Source organism: Apis mellifera, linkage group LG7, assembly GCF_003254395.2.
Source record: "Apis mellifera strain DH4 linkage group LG7, Amel_HAv3.1, whole genome shotgun sequence".
Lineage (NCBI taxonomy): Eukaryota > Metazoa > Arthropoda > Insecta > Hymenoptera > Apidae > Apis > Apis mellifera.
In genome coordinates this window covers 13,322,355-13,345,326 of record NC_037644.1, presented here as the reverse complement: position 1 = coordinate 13,345,326, position 22,972 = coordinate 13,322,355, and the positions used below count along the sequence as shown (strand labels likewise).

At 37.2% G+C, this 22,972-nt stretch overlaps 2 protein-coding genes and 2 long non-coding RNA genes across 5 annotated transcripts; 1 reads left to right on the top strand and 3 right to left on the bottom strand.

The window, feature by feature from the left end:
• Positions 1-121: 121 nt before the first annotated feature.
• LOC113218899 lies at positions 122-3,670 on the bottom strand. The gene is made up of 4 exons (XR_003305027.1): positions 2,635-3,670; positions 2,249-2,560; positions 1,948-2,129; positions 122-1,832 (listed from the first exon to the last, which is right to left on the bottom strand). It is a non-coding gene; the product is annotated as an uncharacterized LOC113218899 (long non-coding RNA).
• Positions 3,671-7,279: 3,609 nt separating this feature from the next.
• LOC100576987 lies at positions 7,280-10,924 on the bottom strand. The gene is made up of 5 exons (XR_003305042.1): positions 9,145-10,924; positions 8,794-8,877; positions 8,264-8,494; positions 7,926-8,197; positions 7,280-7,782 (listed from the first exon to the last, which is right to left on the bottom strand). It is a non-coding gene; the product is annotated as an uncharacterized LOC100576987 (long non-coding RNA).
• Positions 10,925-11,063: 139 nt separating this feature from the next.
• LOC100577018 lies at positions 11,064-12,699 on the top strand. Of its 2 annotated transcripts, XR_001703798.2 has the most exons (4): positions 11,064-11,582; positions 11,677-11,833; positions 12,000-12,209; positions 12,282-12,699. XR_001703798.2 is itself a non-coding variant. In XM_026441770.1 (3 exons), exons 2-3 carry the CDS (start codon positions 12,046-12,048, stop codon positions 12,499-12,501), a joined length of 384 nt encoding a protein of 127 aa, XP_026297555.1. In that variant the 5' UTR covers positions 11,064-11,833; positions 12,000-12,045; the 3' UTR covers positions 12,502-12,699. The 2 variants fall into 2 exon arrangements, 1 of the variants encoding a protein (XP_026297555.1); XM_026441770.1 differs by having other exon boundaries at positions 11,064-11,833.
• A 6,286-nt stretch (positions 12,700-18,985) lies between these two features.
• Positions 18,986-22,729, bottom strand: LOC725966 (fork head domain-containing protein crocodile). Its single transcript, XM_006569466.3, has 2 exons — positions 20,665-22,729; positions 18,986-20,448 (listed from the first exon to the last, which is right to left on the bottom strand). The coding sequence occupies exons 1-2, from the start codon at positions 22,035-22,037 to the stop codon at positions 20,322-20,324; spliced, it is 1,500 nt and encodes a 499-aa protein (XP_006569529.1). The 5' UTR covers positions 22,038-22,729; the 3' UTR covers positions 18,986-20,321.
• Positions 22,730-22,972: the final 243 nt, after the last annotated feature.

Genomic DNA, 22,972 nt, shown 5'->3' with positions numbered 1-22,972 from the left:
CTTAAACAAAAAATAAATATAACTCTTGATTGATTACATTAAGATACATCTCATTTTTTTCTTTGATAAGAAGTTAAAGTAAAATAAATTTTATAAATTAATATTCAAGATTGATTCTGAACAAAGAATATACGTATATCTATATAAATCTGTTCTTCGTATAAAATGTGTATAATATATATATTGAAAGCATTTCGAGGAAGTCTATCTGCAATTAAATAAACGGGACTTGCGGTTTGTTCAGTGCTTCGAACGCATCCCATCGATCTTAATCGTAAAAGTAGAACTCGTTGTCATTCTTTGAGCGATGCCAGTCCTGTCTTTTGGTTTAACGAGTTTAACGAGTTGCTGCGCGACCAACGAAAAGTTTCAGTGAAGGCGCAATGCGAATACTGTGTACCTTTCGCGCCGCGAACCCATAATGGAACTTAATGGAGCTGACTGTCAGTATGGAGTTTCTCCTTGTCTCGGTGGCAGACTGTGACTGGACAATATATACTCGTAGTGCCACCGTTATTTGACAAGACATGTCCGCACACACGTGGACATACGTTCGAATGATTATTGTATATATTATAAATATAGATAGCAGCGGTGTAATAGTCGAAGGAAGCGTATGTCGAAATGATTAAAACTCCACTGTCAATTGCGACGATTAAATTGTGGCGGAATGTATAATAGAATGTTATCGTGTACATCTAAAAAAAAAAAAAAACTCGATATCAAACATTTATAATTAATATGAAATAAGAAATACGATAAATAATTATGCAATAAAGAAATTATAACTGCTAATGTAACGTTGACATAAATAGTCGAAGGAAGCGTATGTCGAAATGATTAAAACTCCACTGTCAATTGCGACGATTAAATTGTGGCGGAATGTATAATAGAATGTTATCGTGTACATCTAAAAAAAAAAAAAAAACTCGATATCAAACATTTATAATTAATATGAAATAAGAAACACGATAAATAATTATGCAATAAAGAAATTATAACTGCTAATGTAACGTTGACATAAATAGTCGAAGGAAGCGTATGTCGAAATGATTAAAACTCCACTGTCAATTGCGACGATTAAATTGTGCCGGAATGTATAATAGAATGTTATCGTGTACATCTAAAAAAAAAAAAAAAACTCGATATCAAACATTTATAATTAATATGAAATAAGAAACACGATAAATAATTATGCAATAAAGAAATTATAACTGCTAATGTAACGTTGACATAAATAGTCGAAGGAAGCGTATGTCGAAATGATTAAAACTCCACTGTCAATTGCGACGATTAAATTGTGGCGGAATGTATAATAGAATGTTATCGTGTACATCTAAAAAAAAAAACTTGATATCAAACATTTATAATTAATGTGAAATAAGAAACACGATAAATAATTATGCAATAAAGAAATTATAACTGCTAATGTAACGTTCAAATGTTAACCAATTTATATTTATTCCTCTTAATATTTATTACTATTTCTAATCTTAAATCTTCTGCTTTTTCGCGATGACAACCAAACAATTGCCGATTCCTCTCCTTTCCTATAATTCTGTGGCGGCAAGTGTCGAAGTCAAGCTATTCTCAGAGGTCCGGTGTTTTGACATGATGGCACCTCCAAGGATAATCCTTTAAACGGCCCCGACGGGTGGTCCTCGCGAGTCACCTTGCTTCCAGGACCTGCCTTGTCGCTTCTGCCTTTAATCCCGTGGACCAATCCGGCACACGAGCACTTCCTGCCGTTCTCGAGGCTAGGAAAATCTGCGGTTAATCCTGCGAAAGTCCGAGAGCTTCGTGCTGCATATACTTTTACCGAATTAACGTACCTAAAAATATAAAAATTGATTAGATCAGAAGCATACTCAAATCCTAAGTAAAAAGTTCTTTGTAGATCATCGAAATTTTATTAATATACACATCAAACAAATGTGTTTTCCGTACATGTTAGAATACAATGCGTGCGTTCACTCGGAATATCCGTGCATGAATACTATATTTCGATCATGCATATATCTCACAACAATGAACATCGTGTAATCTGATATTCGAACAGGGATTTGATTGATCAGAGAAACCGTATGAAATTATGGAATTTACTTCAGGTCGATAATTGAAGGATCTATCTTTAAACAATAATTGAACGATAAAATAAAAAATTAAAATTACAAATGAAAGATATAATTGATATAATTATTGGAAAAATATAAGAAGAAATTTATCATATTTAAGACTTTCCAAGGACCTTTCCAAGGCTCGTTTCTTCTACGGGCGAACCTTTGTCTTTCCCGGCATCCGGTTCCGGTCCTTATCTTATGTTACACATGTAACCTTCTATGCTATTTGGCCCATTGTTGGCCACATGTGCCTCGTCTCAAGAGGTTTGCTTATGTTGGCCCACCTAACATAGCAAAGCTATGCCGAGACTCGAGTGTAAACTTCGCCGACAGACCGATCCTGGAATTCGATTGCATCTAATCGTTTCTCTGGCAATGATATGACTCCATTTAAGTAACCGCAATAACGGTTGACGAAATCAACTTACTCCCTTATTTTCCTACGAAATAATAGTAAAAATATAAAATTAATTCGTTACAAAAAGTATGATTTAACATCCTTTTTTTCATTTACCTGATTATTTCCTTTTCACAATTTCAATAAATTAAATTTCAGTTCGATCTTCGATAACTTTTTCTATTCACCTTTGAAGAAGATTTTTAGTTAATAAAAGGGTTTAATAATAGATAAGACAGAGTGATTACTTAAGCGCATGCGCGTGTATATGAGATGTCATCATAGAAAACAAGATTTCCACGAGATTCGTGATCCCGTGGTTTCCGGATCGACAGAGCGGACCGTGTTCATCCTCGCGTGAGTTTGAAACTCCTGGAATCTCGTATAAATTTTCTACTACCATCGAGTTTCCCAGAACATACTACCCTTCTACGAGACGAGAGGGGATAAAATTAATTCTTGGTTAATCTTCACAAAATGACTATGAAAAATCCTTCATGGCCATAAATCAAACAAATTTTATCCGAATGACTTTTCTTTCTATTCTAAGTAAAATTGAAATAATAAAATGCAAAAAAAAAAAAAAAGAAATATGCAATTGCTGCATTATTACTGCATATAAGCGTTTCAGTTATATACCGAATATCTTTTTTTGAGCAACAATGAAGTGTTACAATGGGAGAGGCGAACGTCAAATCCGACGGGAGGCTGCCGATCAGTCAGCGACATCTAATAAACGAGTAAATAATTTCGGTCACGTACCACTAGCCGGTATAGTCACAATGGGAGCTCCTTAAATAGGATTATATTAAGCTGTTTCACCAGCGATGAATGGCGAGTCAAATGGAGGATCGTCGAGGATGTTTTGGTAGGCGCGACTACGTGAGCAGCGCCGATGCCAGCGCCGAGTTGTGCCACCTCGGAGCAATACTGGCACACGAAGAAGAACACGAAGCCGTAGAAGAGGAAGAAAGTAGTTGACAGGTGAATGGTCGTGGGCATCTTCGCCGTCCCTTGTCCACGAGCTTTCCCACGTCCCGCAGAAAAAAATTGCTGTCTTTTCGCTCCTCTTTTCTTCCTGCCTTTCATGCCCCCTTTTTAATCTTCGAAATTTCGCGCAAGAGAAGATTATCAAGTGTATCGTATTGAAGCATTATCTGGAAATGGTGGAAATCATATTTTATAAATATTTTGATATTTTCTTGTAAATTATTTAATAATATAAATTATATATATCATTCATAATTGATCAATAAATAAGTATTTTTACTTACTTTGTATAATTGAAATAAAAAATTTGAAATTTAATATATATATATATATATCAAATATTCTTGAAGTTCATATAATTTCAATTATCATTGCACGTTCTCTAAATACGATAACCGCAATTTAATTCTAGACATTTCGACGAAAGCGCCAGTATACCGAGATATCGTACATCCGAGTGCACGCACCGTTAAACTTTCATTTTGTATCGTACTCTGTTACTCATTTGCTCAAACATGTACATTTCAATTGAACTGCGGCCCATAAAACAGGGAGCTTTCATCGGATACAAGGCTCCGGCACGATTCGAAAATTTCGACGAACTATTTTCAAGACGCGACGATTTAAAAACCCCGCCAATAGAAGATTCTCGCCTGTCGACCTGTCGTTGGTTTGCCGCTCTTTGTCGTCGAATTATTTTAGCGGCCGATATTTTCATCCGTACTGCCACCTAAGCGAGGCTTCGAGCCAAAATCAACATAGAACGAGCATCCTCCTTCTCGCTTCCTTTCACTCCCTTTCTTCCTATCCCGCTTTTCCCTACGAACTTCCACAAACGAAACAGAATTCATGGATCACGTATTTGGCGACTTCTCACGTATGCATAACGCGTAAGGAAAATATCATTGATATTCAAAGATTTCCAAATTATATTTAATTATATATTGAATAGAATTTCATTATATAGAAAATATTAGGTTAGGAATAAAAAGTAAGGTTACCTTTGTTTCCAGCTTTGAGATTGAGAATTTGACAATGTATATTTGCATGCTTTTCATCTTCGTTACATTCAATCGTTCATTTCGACGAACGATCGATCGAAATAGCATTGCATTTTGTCATTGATTAGATCATCAAATTTCTGAAAATAAAGCGATCTGTAGTCGCACATGATGCAACATGCAAAGCCACATATCCCGTTTTTTCATCATCCAGAAGTTACCGTCAGATTGGCTCCTCAAATCCCGTTCCTCTATCGGCCGTTCATAAATCGGTCGTTTGCTGTGTTTCCACGCGTACTGAGAAAGCAAACAACAGATAAATCAACGATAAAACGTTCCGTCGATCGACGAATCGACCGGAAGAATAATAGTTGTTCGTGCCTCGATGATGGCAGCATGCTAGGTGCCAAGCCGTCTAGTTATCCGAAGGAACGTGAAAATAAAAATACTAGTGCATTTATCGTATTACAAAGAAATTATTTTAAAGGCAATCGTTTTATACATTTTGCATTTTTATCTCTATTGTCGAGTTACTAGTTTTAAGATCAAATGTTTCGATGCGATCGATGCTTTATTTAAAATTAAATAATATTTATACGAAAATATGCTCATTTTTTTCCCCCATAACTTCTCCGGTTAGATAGGTGTTACTATTTTAAAAAATAATGGAAACGATATTAAATACATATATCGCTTTCTTCATCAATATTAAGAGAGTAACCATGCAGTCATGTATTCTTGAATCGTGAGTTGCAACGAGTCGAGTCAAAGTGATTCAAGTGGCTTCGCGCAAAGGCAAATATTTGACAAGGAGAGATAAATTCCATTGGAATTCCATGGTATCCGTAGACAGCACGGCACCATATTGCGATGGCATCATCGAACAGAAAAATTATAAAATGAAATCAATTTCTGAACAATTTTTAACTAAATAAAACATATATATGTACATACTATACAATAAACTAAAAATATTTATTACACTCTATTTAAGTTTCTAAAAAAAGTAAAAAGTTGCAAAATAATTTACGTCACAAATTAAATTAATTTAGATAAAATATATTAAATTTAACCAATTCGTATGATTCATCGACACATTAATGAGTTGTCATTAAACGTATATAAGAGTGAACGGTGAATGAGTGCAACTTTTCACTGCCAAAAAGCGAACGAGGTTCGACGATTCACGATCAGGCCGATTATTTATACTATAAGCAAAATACCCCAGCTCCCGGGCACTCGGTCGTGCAGCATCGGCCGTACTCGTAATTCGAACAGAGAGGATCAGCCGCTGGTGCTGGCTGTCAGAAAACGAAATACCATCCGGTCCACTTCGAGCCTCCACTCGAGAATGGTATTATGAATGAATCCCGATGGGGGGGAAGAACGGGTGCAGAGAGAAGAGAGAGACTGATTCGAGTCTCTCGAGCCTCTCCAAGGCTCAATGGAACCGAGAGAAAAATCCGTATGGTCATTTTTTGATCGCACAATGAAACTGACTGCTCGCATCACCTCTCTCGTTGCTACTTCGTCTTGCTGCTCGCGCGTCTCCATGTTGCTGCGTCACAACAGTGACACATACAGGCAGGATTCCTCTCTGGCCTGTATGCTTGGTGGGGACGAGGATGGCGAGGAAGGCGGTGGTTGGGACGAAAGGAGAAGGAGAAAGAAATTCGATGTGGCTTCACAATGAGCCTCTTGGATGACTAGCACCGAGGAAGAGGTTCCATAGGAGTTATTTATGCGATCTCATTCTGAGACGAGGTGACACGACCATGTCCCGTAAACAATGCGATCTTACGAGGGAAGAATGTCGACTGATTCGATTAACGGCGATGATTGGTTGTATCTTGACTTTAGTGCGCTTCCCAGCATTCTTTGCGATCCTCATGATTGAAACACATTAATATCCCTGCTGTGTAAAATCACGTAATATAATATTAATATATTTCTTTTAGCGAATCGAAGAGATTAATAATTCTACGAAATTACTTACTTGCTATTTGATCCAACTTTGTATTTGATCCGAGTTAAAACGTTACCGTTGTTCGGCTACTTTTACGTTTGAAAATTTGAAAATCATAAATTTCCAGAAATAGCGACGGGGCACGTAGAAGACATTCGATACTAGTTATCTCGATCACGAAGCATCCCGATCAATCACACGATTTTATGCGAAAGCGTGATCTAGACGGCGTTTCGAGAATTCTTCGTTCCATCCATCGGTCAAGTCGTTGACATCTTGACGAGGCGTAAGGAACGTCTGGCGTCACGTAAAAAAGCCGTTCGTCTTCAGGAACGCATCCACCCACCGTCGACAGGTTTGATGCCTTCCGAGGGCCTGATGTGGGGGTCTTTCGAACCACAAGTATATACATATACGTACCCAAGGCTTTTCAACGGCCACGCTGTTTCATCTTTCGGAATTTAACAGCTGTTAATTATGACAATCTTGGTTAATTTTTATGATTGGGTCTGTTCATACTCGGCGATTAAGATTATTCAACCGTACAAGATGTCAGGTAATATTGTAATCGATATTTCCTTCATTTTACAACTGATTATTTAAAAATAATTAGTTATATTTTACGTAAGTAATAAATAATTTTTGGTTATAGTCTGCTTATATGTTGTTAGATTTCTCTCTCTTAAGAATGATTGAGATACTAAATTTCATTTGTGTAAACATAATCATTTGTCTCAATAGTTTAATTTAATAAACTGGAAAACTATAAAGAATTATTATTATTATTATTATTATTGTTAAATAATGCAAAAGATACAATTTCGGATCTTATTTCATTGTATTTTCAAAAAATATTTCATTTAACGTATCATGCAATGTTTGTTTGCATAGATGACATTCTTTCAATCCATGGAAATTCAAATTTTCACGATTGTCATTTCAATAAAGGTTTCCGACTGTTGCAGTCGATTTCTTTTATTGAAAGAAGCAAGCAATGTTAACGCTGGGTGGTTCCGCTATCAAATGGTTGAACGCCTTCGAAGACGAATGTCTCTCGTCTCTTCTCCGATTTTTTCCTCTCACCGTCACCCCTTTCTCCTTCTACTTCCTTTTCCTAGCCGGCAGCTTTCAAGCCCCATTACCGTCGCTTTGAAACAAGCCACGGTAGTCTCCGATGAGCTTTTTTATTGCTCTAATATTGGCCACAGCTCAAATCCGTTGCAAAAGATTGCCGAATATCTCGGCAAAAAGCCGTCTCTACTTTTTACTTTTGCGTCTCTCTTTGCGGCTTTATAAATTTCATTAACCCTATAACGTTAATTTCACGTTGAATGTATATTTTTATAAACAAACAAAACAAAATTAAATTAAAACGTTATCCTTGAATCTAATTAATTGTTTTAAATTTGCGATTAAACGTCCAATCGAATTCACCATGTGTTCTGCCTTACCGAGATATCAGTTAACATTGGGATTTTCCAGTGTTTGTGCAAAGTTCAGACGAAATTCAACTGACGCCTTGTTTGTTGACGTATTGACTTTTCCAAAGAAGATCTTTGATTTTGATCGACACGGAGATTCACATTGATCCGAGTTATTAGTGGAGACTCTTGGCCCTCGGCGAGTGCATGAAACGTTGGAATTGAGATTTAAACAAGCGTCACAGTTAGAGCGAACCGGCGAATCACACTTGCATAGACTTCGTCAAATCCATTATCCAATTCTGCGCAAAATTGATCTTTTTATAATTGCTTGTCGCTCGCTTCATGAACCATAGAACGACTATTACTTCAAAATAGCACGTGCTATCTAATTTTCTTGATCTTCGGATGGCATATCTGTCATAATATGTTCATAATATTCAACGAGGAGCCAGAACAGGTTGCGTTGTGTCAACATAACTCATTGCCAGTATCAACAAGAAACGGTTACATTCAAGAAGATTGTACATGATCTCACAAACATGAGAATGTTTCTGTCCCATTGTCGTAATGTAAAAATTTTCATACTTCTTTCTATCCTAAAGAGCACGTTCGTATATTAATTTTTTTTAATAATAAAGTTTTATAATAACATATTTGCTACATACATTTGCATATTTATAAGTGGATAAAATATGTGGATAAATAAAAAAAGATCCAACAGTAATATGAACAAAGAATAATTCAAAAAGTAGAATGCTTTCTCGCATGGAGTAAAAATTCTTATTTTATCTGCTTGCTGAAGCCTACGTTCGGTCTTCAAAGTATACTCGTCAGACAAGAGGAAGTGCTTTTTGTCCTGCCTGTGCATCCTACGCGTATATTTAACTTGGCATACCTACTTCAACACCTTCCGAGCGCGAAGAATGCTGACTTCTTTTTTCTATTGTCCATTTCTTAAAATTTTTCCTTTTAACTCTAACTAAAAGGATAAAATAAAAAAAGAAATTCATTAATTTAAATATTAACTAATTAAACAATTAATAATTTAATTAGAAATTAAAAAATTTGAATTAATAAGATAATAACTTATATATAAAAAAAGGATATTCTTAAAAATTATTTAACATTTGAAATGTTCATTTTAAAAATTAATATAATTTCAATATCAACAATTCTGTTCTATGTGATTACAAACTTGAAACTGCATGTATTTGTTGTATACAAAACTAGGTATTTAGGTATTTACATTCGGTCTCACACTGAGAATATTTTGTCAATCATCAGTTGTGCTCGTTAGTGAGATCCATCAGTGACACGGACGCGTCTCGGCGACTCAACTTCTCGAAATAATCACGTAAATGCATAGAACTTGCTTTTTCTTTTTCTCTGTTGCTTTGTCATGTTTGTGAACTAAATACAAATGTACCATGTCTGGAATTCGTATAAAACCAAATGTTATTTTCATGATTGCATCGTAAAAATTTTACTTTATCGCAGTAATATAAAATTTATATAAATTGTTTTGAATCCATATATATATGAACATTATTTTCGATTAATGGTATGAAAAAAATGATGCATAAAATAAGTAATATGTAAATAGAATTGTTGAAAAGATCGTTTAACTTTTCAGCGTACAAGATATCGATTACTCAAAACATTAAAAATAATAGAAAAACTGAAAAAAAATATAACAAGTAAATATGTGAGTAAATAAGTAAGATCTAGATTGTGACGACGATACCCGCGATAGTTGTTCATTCGAGCAGGTGGTTTTGCACGAGGACACGAAGCAGTGCTTGGCTACTGTTTTCAGAATAAACTAGTGAGCTTATACTCATAACAAGAAAAATATTAAATCACCGTCATCGCCTGTACCACCCTATCGAGGCCCTTATCTGTGTAGCACTTTTCGATAGTATAACCGTCTCGAGTCAAGAAGCTTATTTGCGCTAACCTCGTTTCGATTATTTTTATTTTCACATCGAGACATTAATACATAATAAATTTACATCGTTGATTATTGCTGTGTATTAATGTTCGTCGCTTTGTTGAAAAAATATTCGCGGGATAATTCACAGTTCGTAAAATATGTATCTTTCTGTAACATGCAAAATTAAAATAAATTTCCAACTTGAAAACAAGCATTCACCGAGCATCTTGAGCAAATCTTCTTGTTTCTTGTTGTCGAAAAATATAGACGTATATAATCTCTTTTGTCACGTATCGTCTTAATGGATAGAGAAACGTTTGTTAGTTTATTCGTTTCTTTTCTTGTTTGCCCGTCATAGCACAAATTCCTTATATACTACCACATTAACAACGCACCGGTTGAACCATTATGAACGCTGGTAATGCTATTTTGAAGATAGGACGACCTGCGGACCAATCCGCGTTGTATTCTCATTCTACCGTAACACCACAGGAGGCACTCGTGTACAATGGGTTTGCGTAAGGGCACACCAGATCCTATGGCTAAGAAACGCTCGATTTACCATGAAATCGGTGAATGTAGCCGTATGTATACACTCGCCTCCCCTCTGTCAGCACGATGATCTTTTTCAGGGGATTGTGTTTGAACAGTAAAGAAGTTGTTTGTATCAATTCATTTTCAATTAATTGTTATTTAATATACCTATTTATCAAAGAGAAAAAAATTTGTAATTATATTTTTCGACAATTAATTTTGAATTGCCAATTTTTCGCGGTTTATCTATAGTTTTCATTTCTATGGTTAAAGAATCTTATTTATCTAATAGATTACATGGACGAGGAAATTTTCTATTTTTATAAGTCGTCAATGTACAAAAAAGTTAGAAAATTCTTTACGATCATTGATGATTGCAATGTAAGCGTAATAACTCAATCTGACGTAAAAAAATGTAAGTCGAACAACGATGTGGTTACCTTCTCACGGGAACAAACACGGCGTAACTATCGGAACACGAACTCGAAACAATCAGCTCATTGTCTGGTTCTCATTGTATATCTTTCTAGGCCGGGAGGATCGTATCCACGGGTCTGAAGGTGCATCCACATACAATACGTATGCGCGATGGGCGCGTAACAATACAATCGGTAGGCGACAGGGGGATATCACGCGCACCACTGGCCACCGGCAATGACTTAATGCTATTTGGAGTCTACAGTTCTCTTGCACGCCATTATGCACGCGTGGCGAGTGTACTCGTCCGTGAATGCCGTAACATCAAGACTAAAAAGAGACGCCGACACAACGAAAATGTTTACGGTTTCATGGGTTGCTTTGGGTTGCTTAGTAAAATGTGATAGATTTCTTTCTAGAATGATGTTAAAGATGTAAACCCATATGGCAATCCTTCTGTGTGTAATATATTCGACGAAACGGAATGTTCATTTGCAGTTCGAGGTTATGTACTTTATCAAATTATAACGTACAATTTTGATTTTTAAATTAATATTTATTTAAAATATATCGAGAGATTTAAAGAAAGGAATTTAATTTACCGATGAGGTTATGGTGAAGATATAATTCCAGGAAGCTGAATCCCTTGTTAATTTGAACGGTTTAATGGCATTCGGTGTCAGAATTTCGTGGGACGTACATACGTGTAAACAGACACGGTGTCAGGCAACGTACCGTACGGGGGTTGAACACCCTAAAATTAGCCCCGAAGCGGGATGCGACGCGTATACGCGAACGCAGTACGTATTGAACGTGAACCCACACGCGTAGAGAGCGTGAAAAAATGCTTACATTATCATCTGTAATTTCGTAAACATACCGTGGGTTGTACAGGGACTAGATTATGGGGACCCGTTGGTGCACCCGTTGCGGGTGGCCCAAGAAACGAACCATCTTCCGTAGTAAGTTTTCACTTTGGGAAGTGGAAGGAGCATAAAAAAAGATTATGATTAAGGAAACCACATGTACCGATGCGTTAATAAAATGGAAGGTAGTAAAAGTCGTGTTAATTATAATTATATTAGTATCTTATATAATCGGAAAAAAATATCAAACGAATTAATAATATTATAATTTCTCTTCTCTATTTTGTATTATTTGTATAAAAGGTTAAATAAGAGGAAATACGACGAATTAATGATTTTTAATGTTTACAGCATAGAAAGAACGGAATATAGATGCGATAATGAGTCGAAAAACGAAATGAAAACGCTCATTTCTGACAAATGTGAAAATCATGATATCAGGGGAATTATTTCGTCCCCCATGGTGTTCCAACTTTGTAAACAACGCCAGGAAACAAATATAAAGTATTCACGAGCACGAGCATCATTCGATGAAGTTGTATCGCGAGCGACAAGGATATGGTCGGTATACGGTTAATTAATTGCCTATTTTAAATTCGAATTACCATGCTATAATAACGTGTCACGCTTTAGGATAGCCTCGGGGAACAATGTTATGAACGAAGGAGATAGATGCGCGAAAGGGATGAAAACCGGCAGAGACATCGATACATTCACGTTCTTTGATGCATTGGTGGATGTGCCAATTAAATTCGAAATTACTGGTGAAAATGAGCAAATTGTTGCATACCAACGATGTGTAAATGTGAACCTACCTATGTGTTCCTGGGAACGTTTCGCACAACCGATTTAGCATTTAACGTCATAATGACGTTTGCATTTTCGACTGGCGCCATTGTTTACTTTATTTCGAATTAAACCACGATTAAGTGTGACCTCATCTACACGGATATCCATACAATGATCATTACGTTCCGATCCCCGTTTAGAAATTTTTGACAAGAGATACTCCGTTTATTGAATAAAACGATATCGGGGAACGTTTTGAAATCCAAATTAATAAAAAAATTTATCTCTGATTATGATAGAATAATGATCTATCAGATGAAAATTTTAATTTCAAGTTAATTTAATATTCACATTTAATATTCAATTGTTAGCTTTTTCCCCTTAAATCCTAAAATCAATATGAAAGAAGTCATTAAAAAGAGTGTTGTAAAATACAAATTGACTCGGAAAGATTAATAATTGCTATTATTATATAATAGTAATTTAAAGACAACGTTAAAATTTAATTTAAATATCCAATAATAGCTATAGTAGTTTATTTCGAATTAGTCACATTTAACATATTTTTTTCAATAGAGATATTTATAATAAGTTTGGGCAATGATCATGCGCCGATAAAATCGCTTTCAAACGATTTTCACGATGGTGTTTGTGACAGGGCGATGTACCACATTCAATAGTTATCGATTTGTTCCTGCAGATTCCATTGGATAGCAACAGACTTTCGTTCTTCATGCCGAATTTCTATTGGTTCCTCCATTTTTCTTATATTTTGATTTTTTTTTAATTTCATTCCTGCATCCTTCTTTTTCTCCCATTTGAAAGAAAAGGTAAGCAAATTTGCAAAGAAAAGAAAAATCACAAGAGGGATAAAAATACAGATGATTCGAAATATTGTAACTACGTTTGTAATTGCCAATTTTAATTGGCTCCTGTTCGTTTCTCATGTCCATTCCGTTCTTTTTCCCCCCCTCCGATTCTTCTTCCCCGTTATCTGCGAGCAGTTTTTCCTTTTATCCTTTGCTCGGATTGCATCAGTGTGTTAGATGTAAATGAAATTCTATTTATCCACCATCATGCTCAGCCAGACTCTTTCGTTTCACTTTTTTTTCTTTTTCTGTTTTCACGTACATTCCCTTTTTCCTTCCGTGTGACCCTGTCCATTTGTCAGGATAGGACGAAATGGCGAATTTCGTTCGTTTCCGTGAAAGTTTGTTTTAATGGCGCCTCTGGTCTGTTTCAACTTGCCATTGTTCCAAACTTCGAGGAGCTATCATTTTATTCGATCATATTTCTAAAAGAAATATTATCAATTTTGTAATCTCTAGATATAATTTTTTCTATTTAATAGATCTGAAAAATATCGCAAAATTTCATAAGATTTCTGATCGAATCATTCTAAAATCATTTGCAGGTTATGCGGTTCTAAAGTTTGAGGTTAAATTTCACAACAAAGGAATCAGGGTATCTGAACAATTTTAAATTTTCATTATATTAGAATTTTTTCTTAAATATTATATTTTTTCTTAAATATTTCTTTACATCTATGCCAGAAACTCATAATCATTATCATTCATAAGGAGCGAGATAAATTTACGAGCAGAACGAATGGACGAAGAGAGAGAGAGAGAGAGAGAGAGAGAGAGAGAGAGAAGGAGCAACGACTACGACGATAGAAGCCGACTACGTGTATCGAGGTTAGGTCACGGCACTCCAGCAGCGATTCCAGTTTCGCGTTTTGCCGCGGGTCTCTGGGAAATGCACACCTGTCGTCTTTCCCCTGAACGAGCAGACGATGGCGAAGCCCCCTTTCTCTTCCACGTTTCTCTCTTCGCGGTACGTTCTTCTCTTTTCATCCTTGTCCTCTCTGCGCTTGCTTCCTTCGCTCGGATTTTTACGTCAAAAATATTTGTCGAATTGCTAACGACGTATCTTGTATCTTTATGTGTTACACATCTATTCCTTTTTTTTTTTTCACTGGAAATTTCTAAATGAAAATTGTATTTGTATATAGTACCTATATTACGATAATAATTATATAACAATGATAGTAGATTCATTAGTGCTTAAAAACATACGGATGTTATTGTAGGCTTCTAAATTGTTTCAGGAAAATTTAGCTAGCAATATATTATAGGAACAATAATAGGAAAAATTTTGATTTGAATTCTTGATTTTCTTATTACAATTGATTAATAATATCTTATATAATAAAGATAAGTCATATTCTAATTCAAATCTGTTGTATTTTATAGATATTTTTATAATGGTTTACTAATAAAAAAAGGTTAACGTACGTCGTATTCCAAACATAATATGTCTTTCCTTTTTTATAAACCGTTCAAAGTTTATCAATAAAAACAAATTTACTTTAGTGTTTATTAGAAAGAAGACAAGAAATCATTATTGGTTTCATTTTAACTCGTATAATCCTTTTTTTTTTTGTGGTTTTTCGTTTTGCATAAACTTTCGCTGGCCAGTATGTATCTCATTGTTGGGTTACTTAGAAAAAAACGCCTTTACGTAAGTCGGAAACGAAGAAGATTTACGCTGTCGATTCTCTTTCTCTCTTCGTCCATTTCGTAGAGCGTACTGTTTGTTTAAGTAAGCCGACGGCCAAACTTTTTTTCTCTTTCGTTCACTTGTTTGAAATTGATGATTGCATGGAACCGCTAATTCCGCCGCAACGGTTACGCGCGAGAAACAAAAAAAAATGAAACGATAGATGGGGGGAAAGGGTGGAAAAAAAGAGAACAAAATGAAAGCAAGAAAACGTTGCAGCTTGAGCGTGCGACTAGCGTTTCCATCACCGAAATAATCGTCGTTCATCCATGGTTTTTCCAACGACGCAATGTTTATGCCACACGTGGGAACGTAGTCTCGATGCCATCAAACTTTTCAACTGTTTTTACGACGAAGATTCCTGTTAAAAGCGAAACTTTTTCGTATCTATGTCAACAATTCTTATAATATGATTAGTCGGTTAAACCGTATTCTTCTTACCGGCAATGAGTCACGTGACCTATCCACGTGATTCTAGTACTGATCGTTTAATGGAGACGAAGTCACGAATAGAATATCTTTTACTGACAATATTATTAATAATTATCAACGATAAAAGTTTCTCTCCGTCAGTGATAGTTTTGAGGATCAAGATGAACTCGAACAGAAATCAAGTATTTCGTGAGAAGTGGGTTTTCCCAGTCAATTCAAACAGTTCATAATAAGATACGAAGATTATTTAGGTTAAGAATTGAATGAAGGGATCGCACATTTTTCATCGCGTATTTGCACGCTGGTGAGGGTGAATAATTTTAAGTGTTTGCCATAGAGATAGAGATCGAGGGCTCGATGACTTTTGCACCCTCGAGTTCAGTCGCTCTAAAATTGCCCCAGTCTGACTCGGTTGCGGAACCGCGTGTTTGCTCGGTTTAGAGGCTAATGCCGGGCCGCCATCACGAGAGTTTACATTCCGTACAAATACCACTTCTGACGTTCGTCACTTTTGCCCGTCGATCGCTAATTCGATTCCACCTTTGATAAAGTGGCTTATACAAGCAATTAATAAACTTCTCCATAGTTTCTCGTTAATTTAATCGACGTTGCATTATTATATACAATTTTTTAAACAATTTTAATTAAAAGATACATACATATTTTCATACGTATTTGAATTTTCTTTTGAGTTTTCAAATTAAATTAAGACACTTCTAATCAAACTTAGTAATCAAAGAAAATGTGCATATTGGAACAAGACACGTTTACTTTCCAGGAGATTCTTGATCCTGGATTTTCCATAAACCGAAGACCCTAAGGCGGCTAGAGAACGGAATAGACTGACGCGTGCTCGAAGGGATTCTGCTAACTGGTCGATAGGTATATATTCTATCTTTCGGCGAAGTAACGGATTGGCGGTACAGGACGTTCTAAAGCCTGGCTTTATCCGGAGCACGTGTTTCGGCAGATGCAGTTAAATACTGCCTCGAGCGAGAACCATCGAACAACTGAACACGAAACTTTACTCGTTACAAAATCATAATGTTGTTTTGTTGGTCATGAAATTTTCTCTCATATTTTAACAAGGAATATTAATTATAAATAAATCTTTCGAATATATTTTAAATATAATCTCGTGTTATTTTAATAAAGAAATAATTGTTTATTGATAATTGCCATAATATATCGATATCAAGAGGAATATTAAATTTTGATTTTTCTCAAAAGATATTCATATAATAATGAATGATTTTTTAATAATTGAATATACTTTATATTTTAATATTTTATATAATCATGTAGATCGATAATAATTGTTACATATTAGTATCAACAAAATTAAAATTTGATATCCTTTTTGAAAAATTATTACATTCAGTGTTGTGATCGTTGCAAAAATTCCATCGAAATTACGCAGTTTCCGATGTCGTTCGATCGTTCAAATATCCGGAATGAACCGAGCCAAGCGAATGTTGCAAGATATTCTTACCTTTCCATTATCGCCCACGTCGATATACGGTTCGCGGAGAAATAACGTTTCGCAGATCGCTAGACTAGAAATATAATCAGGATCGATCTCTGTTCGAAGAGATGTAACGTAAAGTGCCGGCAGCGAAATGCAGCTCGTGAACCAGAAGGATCGAAGCGTCTAGTTTCTGTTTGAAAATTTCTCGAAGCTTTTAAACGGGTTCACCTTTGTATTATTGTTATCGCGATCTCGGCGATGCGCTGCTTTTATATCCCGTCCGTTTTTTTTTTTACGCCGTAAAATCGTTCTTTTTATTAATCCGATTCAAATGATTGTTTGTTTTCTTTCTCTCTCTCTCTCTCTTTTTTACTTTCTTTCTCCTCTTTTATATTTTGCCAGTTTTCAACCTGTCGCGCCATTACGGGCGGAATAAAATGTATTTTTTTCAAGAGAGGAAATTTTTTCCACGCGATAACGGAATTAATTTTGATCGATGCCGCGGGTAATTAAACGGTCGCGTTGTTTTCGCAGGTGTTTATACCTGTTGTGTTCATATACCTGTACGAGTATACTTTTGTAAGTAGCCGGTTTTGTTGTTCGAAAAAGAGAGAGAGAGAGAGAGAGAGAAAAAAGGAACGAGAACAAAGTAAAAAAGAAAGAAAATTGTAACGAAATATTTTTTTTTCGAAACTCTCCTCCTCTTCCCGTATAATATCAATAAACATTTAAAATTGTTGGACCGAATAATAGTTTTACAAGTGTCGGTTGTGTGGAACGGAGGGAAAGAAAGAAAAGAGTTGGAATAAATCGAAAAATTCATGCAGTTAGATATCTCGAAGAAACAACACTGTGCTCTCACTGTTTCGGATTCATTACGTTTATTTCGTAATGTTTCGTATTCGCATCGACTCATCCTACGTTAATAAGTTTGCGATTATTATTACTAATCGTAATATCAATATGTTTCTGTATATATAGATCTGTCTATTTATACATATATAGTTTTATCTATACAATCTATTATATCTATATATATATATATATATATATATATATATATGTATACTCTTTTTTTTTTAATAATATACACGCAGAGATCTATCTACGATACGGTTTTTAATCGTTTTTAATTATTCACATTATTCACCGTTTTTGCAATAAATATATATATATATATATATCATATTTCAACTTTCGTTGAACGATCAATCTCGTGCAGCCGAATCAATCGCGCGCTTCGGTTACAAGGAATGACGTTTTTTTACGCGAATAAATGCACAAAAGTCGAGACACGCAACCCTTCACGCACAAGGAAAACGATCATGTATCACTTTTTACAAACTTTAATTTTATCATCACCGCTCATTTAATTAATTAGGAAAGTTTTATCATTTCAAATGTACAATTAGTAGAAACAGTAACATAAATTAAAATTTTAAACTGAAATATTAATTAATATATTTTAAAGCTTGTCAATGCAAATTATATATATATATATATTTCTAAATAATGTATATACAATTGTTTTATATAAAAAGAAAAACAATTTTTATCTTATTATCTCTCTCCACATGTCTCGAATTATTGTTTTTGATTTTTATAACATTACAACTTGATCGACATACTTGACCAATATAATTTACAATGTTGCTTCCACTAATTGTACCAACCTTTTTAATCGCAAAAATTGCGATTTCTACGAATTATCGATGTGATTTTTCTTTGCCTTTAAATTCTTAATTAAATCACGTAAACAATTATTACAATAATTATTTGTATCAACTGTAATAATACGCAATCAATCCCAATATTCTGGATCCGAGATTAAGAGTTAAAAATTGATTGATAAATGACGCAGAAATCAAACTGATGACTTTACACTTGATCGAAGCTAATTATTTGACTTTTAAAACGCTAATATTTAATCGAAGTTGAAAAGTTTTCAAGACGCGAAGTAAATCGATCGTTCAGATATTCAAAATGTAAATAATGAAATTGATTTTAAATTTCGTATATTATTACGAAAGAAAATGATGGAAAAATCGTATTCAATATTGTAGGATTGAGCATCATTTTTGCGCGATATTTTATTTTGTGAAATCCGTTTTCATATCAGCATCCAGTGAGATTCGACTTCGTACCGGTGACGGTAGCGAGCAATTGCGGACAAGCATTCCCAAAATATTTTTTTTCCCGTCTGATCAATTCGCTGCAAGTTTGCACAGTTGCACACAGTGTAACAGGATCGCGCGTATCTCCATGCAAATACGATCATAGCGGAAAAAAAGAAATTTCGAACCGGTGAAAATTACCGTAGATCAGGAAAGAGACCTGCCTTTGTTTGCTCAGGTGACGGCCATCATCATTGATATTCACAGCTGTTTTTGAGGATACAGTCTCGCATCAAGCTTCCGATTCATTAATGAATGACTCTGTATGCGATAAAATTGATCACAAACCGAATGCATCGATCGATAATGTTTTCCAATTTCACCGATTTATTTATAGAGCTCTCTTCTCGTTATATATTAAATCTTTCGTGACGCGAAACGGAAGGAAAGAGGTTAAGAGAAGGAGGAGTTATGGATTGAAGAAAAAAAAGATGTTCGTTCGTTCGTTCGCGGGTCGTAGAGAGAAATGACAGGAAAAAAAAAGGAATTATCACGGTCTGGAGCGACCAGTTCGAGGTTATGCGTCGATCCGTGAACTCCTTAGTAGCTAAAGTAGTACACGTGTATTTGGTTTTTTACGTTTAGAAAAACATAAAATGTGTTCACTGATCGCGATAATCTTTCTCCGAGATGTCGAGTATCGGTCGGTAACTCGAGTCGGCATGCGCAATGGCAATGCGCATTGGCGATACCTTTCGTTCCTTACACTTCGATATCTCGATCGGTATAGGATGTATCGGGAGATAAGATTATTCGAGTAAAGTATAAAATGCGTCGAACTATTTTCACTCGGCTAACGCTAAAATCGAAGTAGAAATTGAACGCTCTTACGTTGAATTATTCGAGATAAATAATTACGTTTACCTCGGCGAGAATCATCTAATAAAATTTTTCCTCCCTATTATTCGTTAATATTCATTTTCGCACCTACAACGAGCTACGTGTAACATCCACGTGATCATTCTTTTGTTACGTGAAAGATAAAATATTTACAATTACATATCGTGTACTTCGTACAGTTTTCTTCTCTTTTTTCTGCGAATCGAGTTTTTTTTTTTTTTTCGAAATTATCGTTTATACTTTCGCCCCCGTTTTATCATGGATTTTCAGACTTATCTAATTCCATTCTTTGGCGAGGTCTTCCGTGCAGGGGATCCACTCTTGCTTCACGTAAACCAAGCTCGGGTCGTAGTGATCGGTGTGATGTTCTTCAAGGCCCCGGTGATGAGGCCTTGAATTTCGGTATTCTCAGTATTTGTGCAACGTGATTGGTAAATTGCCGCTGGTGTTGACGGTGTTACAGTCTTGATAGTATCGGTGGTACAAGGGTGGAGACGGAGCTGCACTCGACGAGAGCGGAGTTGGTGGGCTGGATCTGGAAACGTGTCGATATTTTTCACGAATGTAAATCCCTAATAACAACAAATCAATAACAGGAGAGAGGAGGGAAAAGAGGCGTCGTTTCACTTCCTTTCCATTCTCATGTCTCTCCTCTGTTCGATCATTGTTCATAAATTACGCAAAAGATCGGTGGAAAGGAAATGACAAGTAACGTAAACAATAACGGTATCATCGCCACTTTTGTCCTTACCTGTAAAGTTGACAGCTCGGCGATTGGGTGTCCTGATAAATGGCGGCGGCGTCAGGGCTGGCTGCCTCCTGATACCACTGCGAGTGTCCCGCCGTATTGTTGTGATTTCTCGAATTATATTCCGCGTGATCCATTATGTAACCAGCTGTGGGCGTACAATAAGGCGCGTACATTGTTCCGGGGGGCGACCCGTTGCTCCTGGACACTGAGCTGGTGTGGCCGTATCCGGTGGTGGCCATCATCGCAGCGACAGCGGCCGTCGTCGTGGTCGTCGTCGTGCAAACGGACGGCAAGTGATCTCTGGACACCACCCCCGCGCCCATCGACTCTCTGCTCGTCATGATCGAGTGCGAGTGAGGGTGAGGATGTTGAAGACCGTGGGGATGATGCGTGTGATGCTGATTCTCTCTGGTCATTAGGGCGGCGCTGTTCTCCCGCGTCGTCATTAAAGCGTCGACGCTGAAACTGGTCGGATCTAGACCCATCGACACATCCTGAATACCGGCGTCCTGGTGGACCTGATGGGCTTGATGCACTTGGTGACCGAGAGCGGTTTGGATGACACTTTGCCCGGCCACCGCGACGGCCGTGGTCGTCGTCACAACCGCCGTTTTCGTGTCTTGAATCGGGCTGTGCAGGCCGTACTTCGCCTGCACGGCCATGCAATGGCTTCCAGTTTCGTTCACGGGCTCTCTCTTCGGCTTGCACAACGTCGTCTCCAGACTGGCCAACTTCTTCGTACCCGACGCGTCCGACGGCGGCGGTATCACTATGTTGCTGGGCTTCGTCTCCTCTTGATTCTGACGCTGCTTCTCGGGCACCAGGCCTTGCCTCTTCAACGCCTCCTCCTTTTCCTTCAAAGCGTCCTTCTTCTTGAAGCGTCTACGACGCCTGAGATAAGAACCGTTGTCGAACATGTTGTAACTGTCCGGGTCCAGCGACCAGTAGCTTCCCTTTCCGGGTTTCTTGTCGTCCCTGGGCACCTTGACGAAACACTCGTTCAAACTGAGGTTGTGCCTGATTGAATTCTGCCATCCTTGCTTGTTCTCGCGGTAATAGGGGAAACGTTCCATGATAAACTGGTAGATACCGTTCAGCGTGATCTTCTTGTCGGGCGCGTTTTGTATCGCCATCGCGATCAGTGCTATGTAAGAATACGGCGGTTTTACCATATCCTTGCCGGGATGATGAATATGTTGCTGGGTTATTCCCGAGACCGGGTAACCCGCCGCCGTCGCGTACCCACCGTATCGATATTGTTCGTAATAACCAGGCGCTGCTCCCACTCCCGGATACGATGGGGTTCCCATCCCAACGGGAACAGCCGTAGCGTGCCTGTAATACGCATTTTGCTCGCTAAATAGCGTATGCATTTTTCAGATTCACCTAGATTCACCTGGATTCCGATGGATCGCGCCACCTGTTACGTGAATTTGCGCGTACAATTTTTCCGGATCACTTGTACAAATATCAACGATGCATAAATATTATTATTTTCAGAACAGTTTCGACGTTGTTGTTGACATTTTTTTAAAATATTTTTCTCAGAATCAATTTTCGATCATCAAGTTTCACTCACTGATTTCGATCAGTCACTTCGAAGTAATTTGATTACATACACTTTGTCACAGACGTGTATCGAGTCAGAATCCGGGATTATAGGGAATATTCACTAGATGGGATTGCAAAAATTTCTCTATATCGATCGATCGATCGATCGAGTAGTCACTCACTTAATAATCGATACGGTCGAACGGCATCGTAACCGATCAATTCGATAGATCGATTTGGCGAATTATCAATTCCGTCGGCGGGAGACGCGGAGACGGTGGTTCGTTTACTCGTTACCCGTTTAAATGGTGTTTTGTTGACGCTTCGGAATATCTCTGTACTCTGTGCAAGTTAGTCTCGTCGATCGGGGAAGACAGGCGCGGCGTGGTGCGAGACAAGGGTGCATCCAGTGGTCGATGCGAGGCTAACCCGTAAACCCGCGTGCACGCGTATTATGATACACAACAGGTCGGAGTTTACTCAACCCCGAGTAAAAACACACTGGGGCCTCGGCCTCGCGAGCAAGCGAAGTGTTCGGTGTCGGCCAGCACGGCTGCGCGACCCGTGCGTGGCGCTTCGCTTCGAAAAATCACGAGAATACTGTCACGGCCTGCCGCCTATTATCCAACGAGCCACGTGATTGGTGGGTCGCGATCATGTGACTCCACCTACGGGCGCCGGCCAATCGGAAGCTCGGTATTAAAGGGAAAAGCGTGGACGCCTCTGCGGCTACGTTGCTAAGGATCGAGCGACGGTC

Excerpts from the sequence above, each read along its gene's own strand:
- LOC100577018 (XM_026441770.1), top strand. The coding sequence starts at position 12,046 with ATGAAAACGCTCATTTCTGACAAATGTGAAAATCATGATATCAGGGGA. Across the intron at positions 12,210-12,281 it reads TCGCGAGCGACAAGGATATG|GATAGCCTCGGGGAACAATG; the intron begins GTCGGTATACGG and ends GTCACGCTTTAG.
- LOC725966 (XM_006569466.3), bottom strand. The coding sequence starts at position 22,037 with ATGCATACGCTATTTAGCGAGCAAAATGCGTATTACAGGCACGCTACG. Across the intron at positions 20,449-20,664 it reads CCGAGCTGTCAACTTTACAG|ATCCAGCCCACCAACTCCGC; the intron begins GTAAGGACAAAA and ends ACACGTTTCCAG.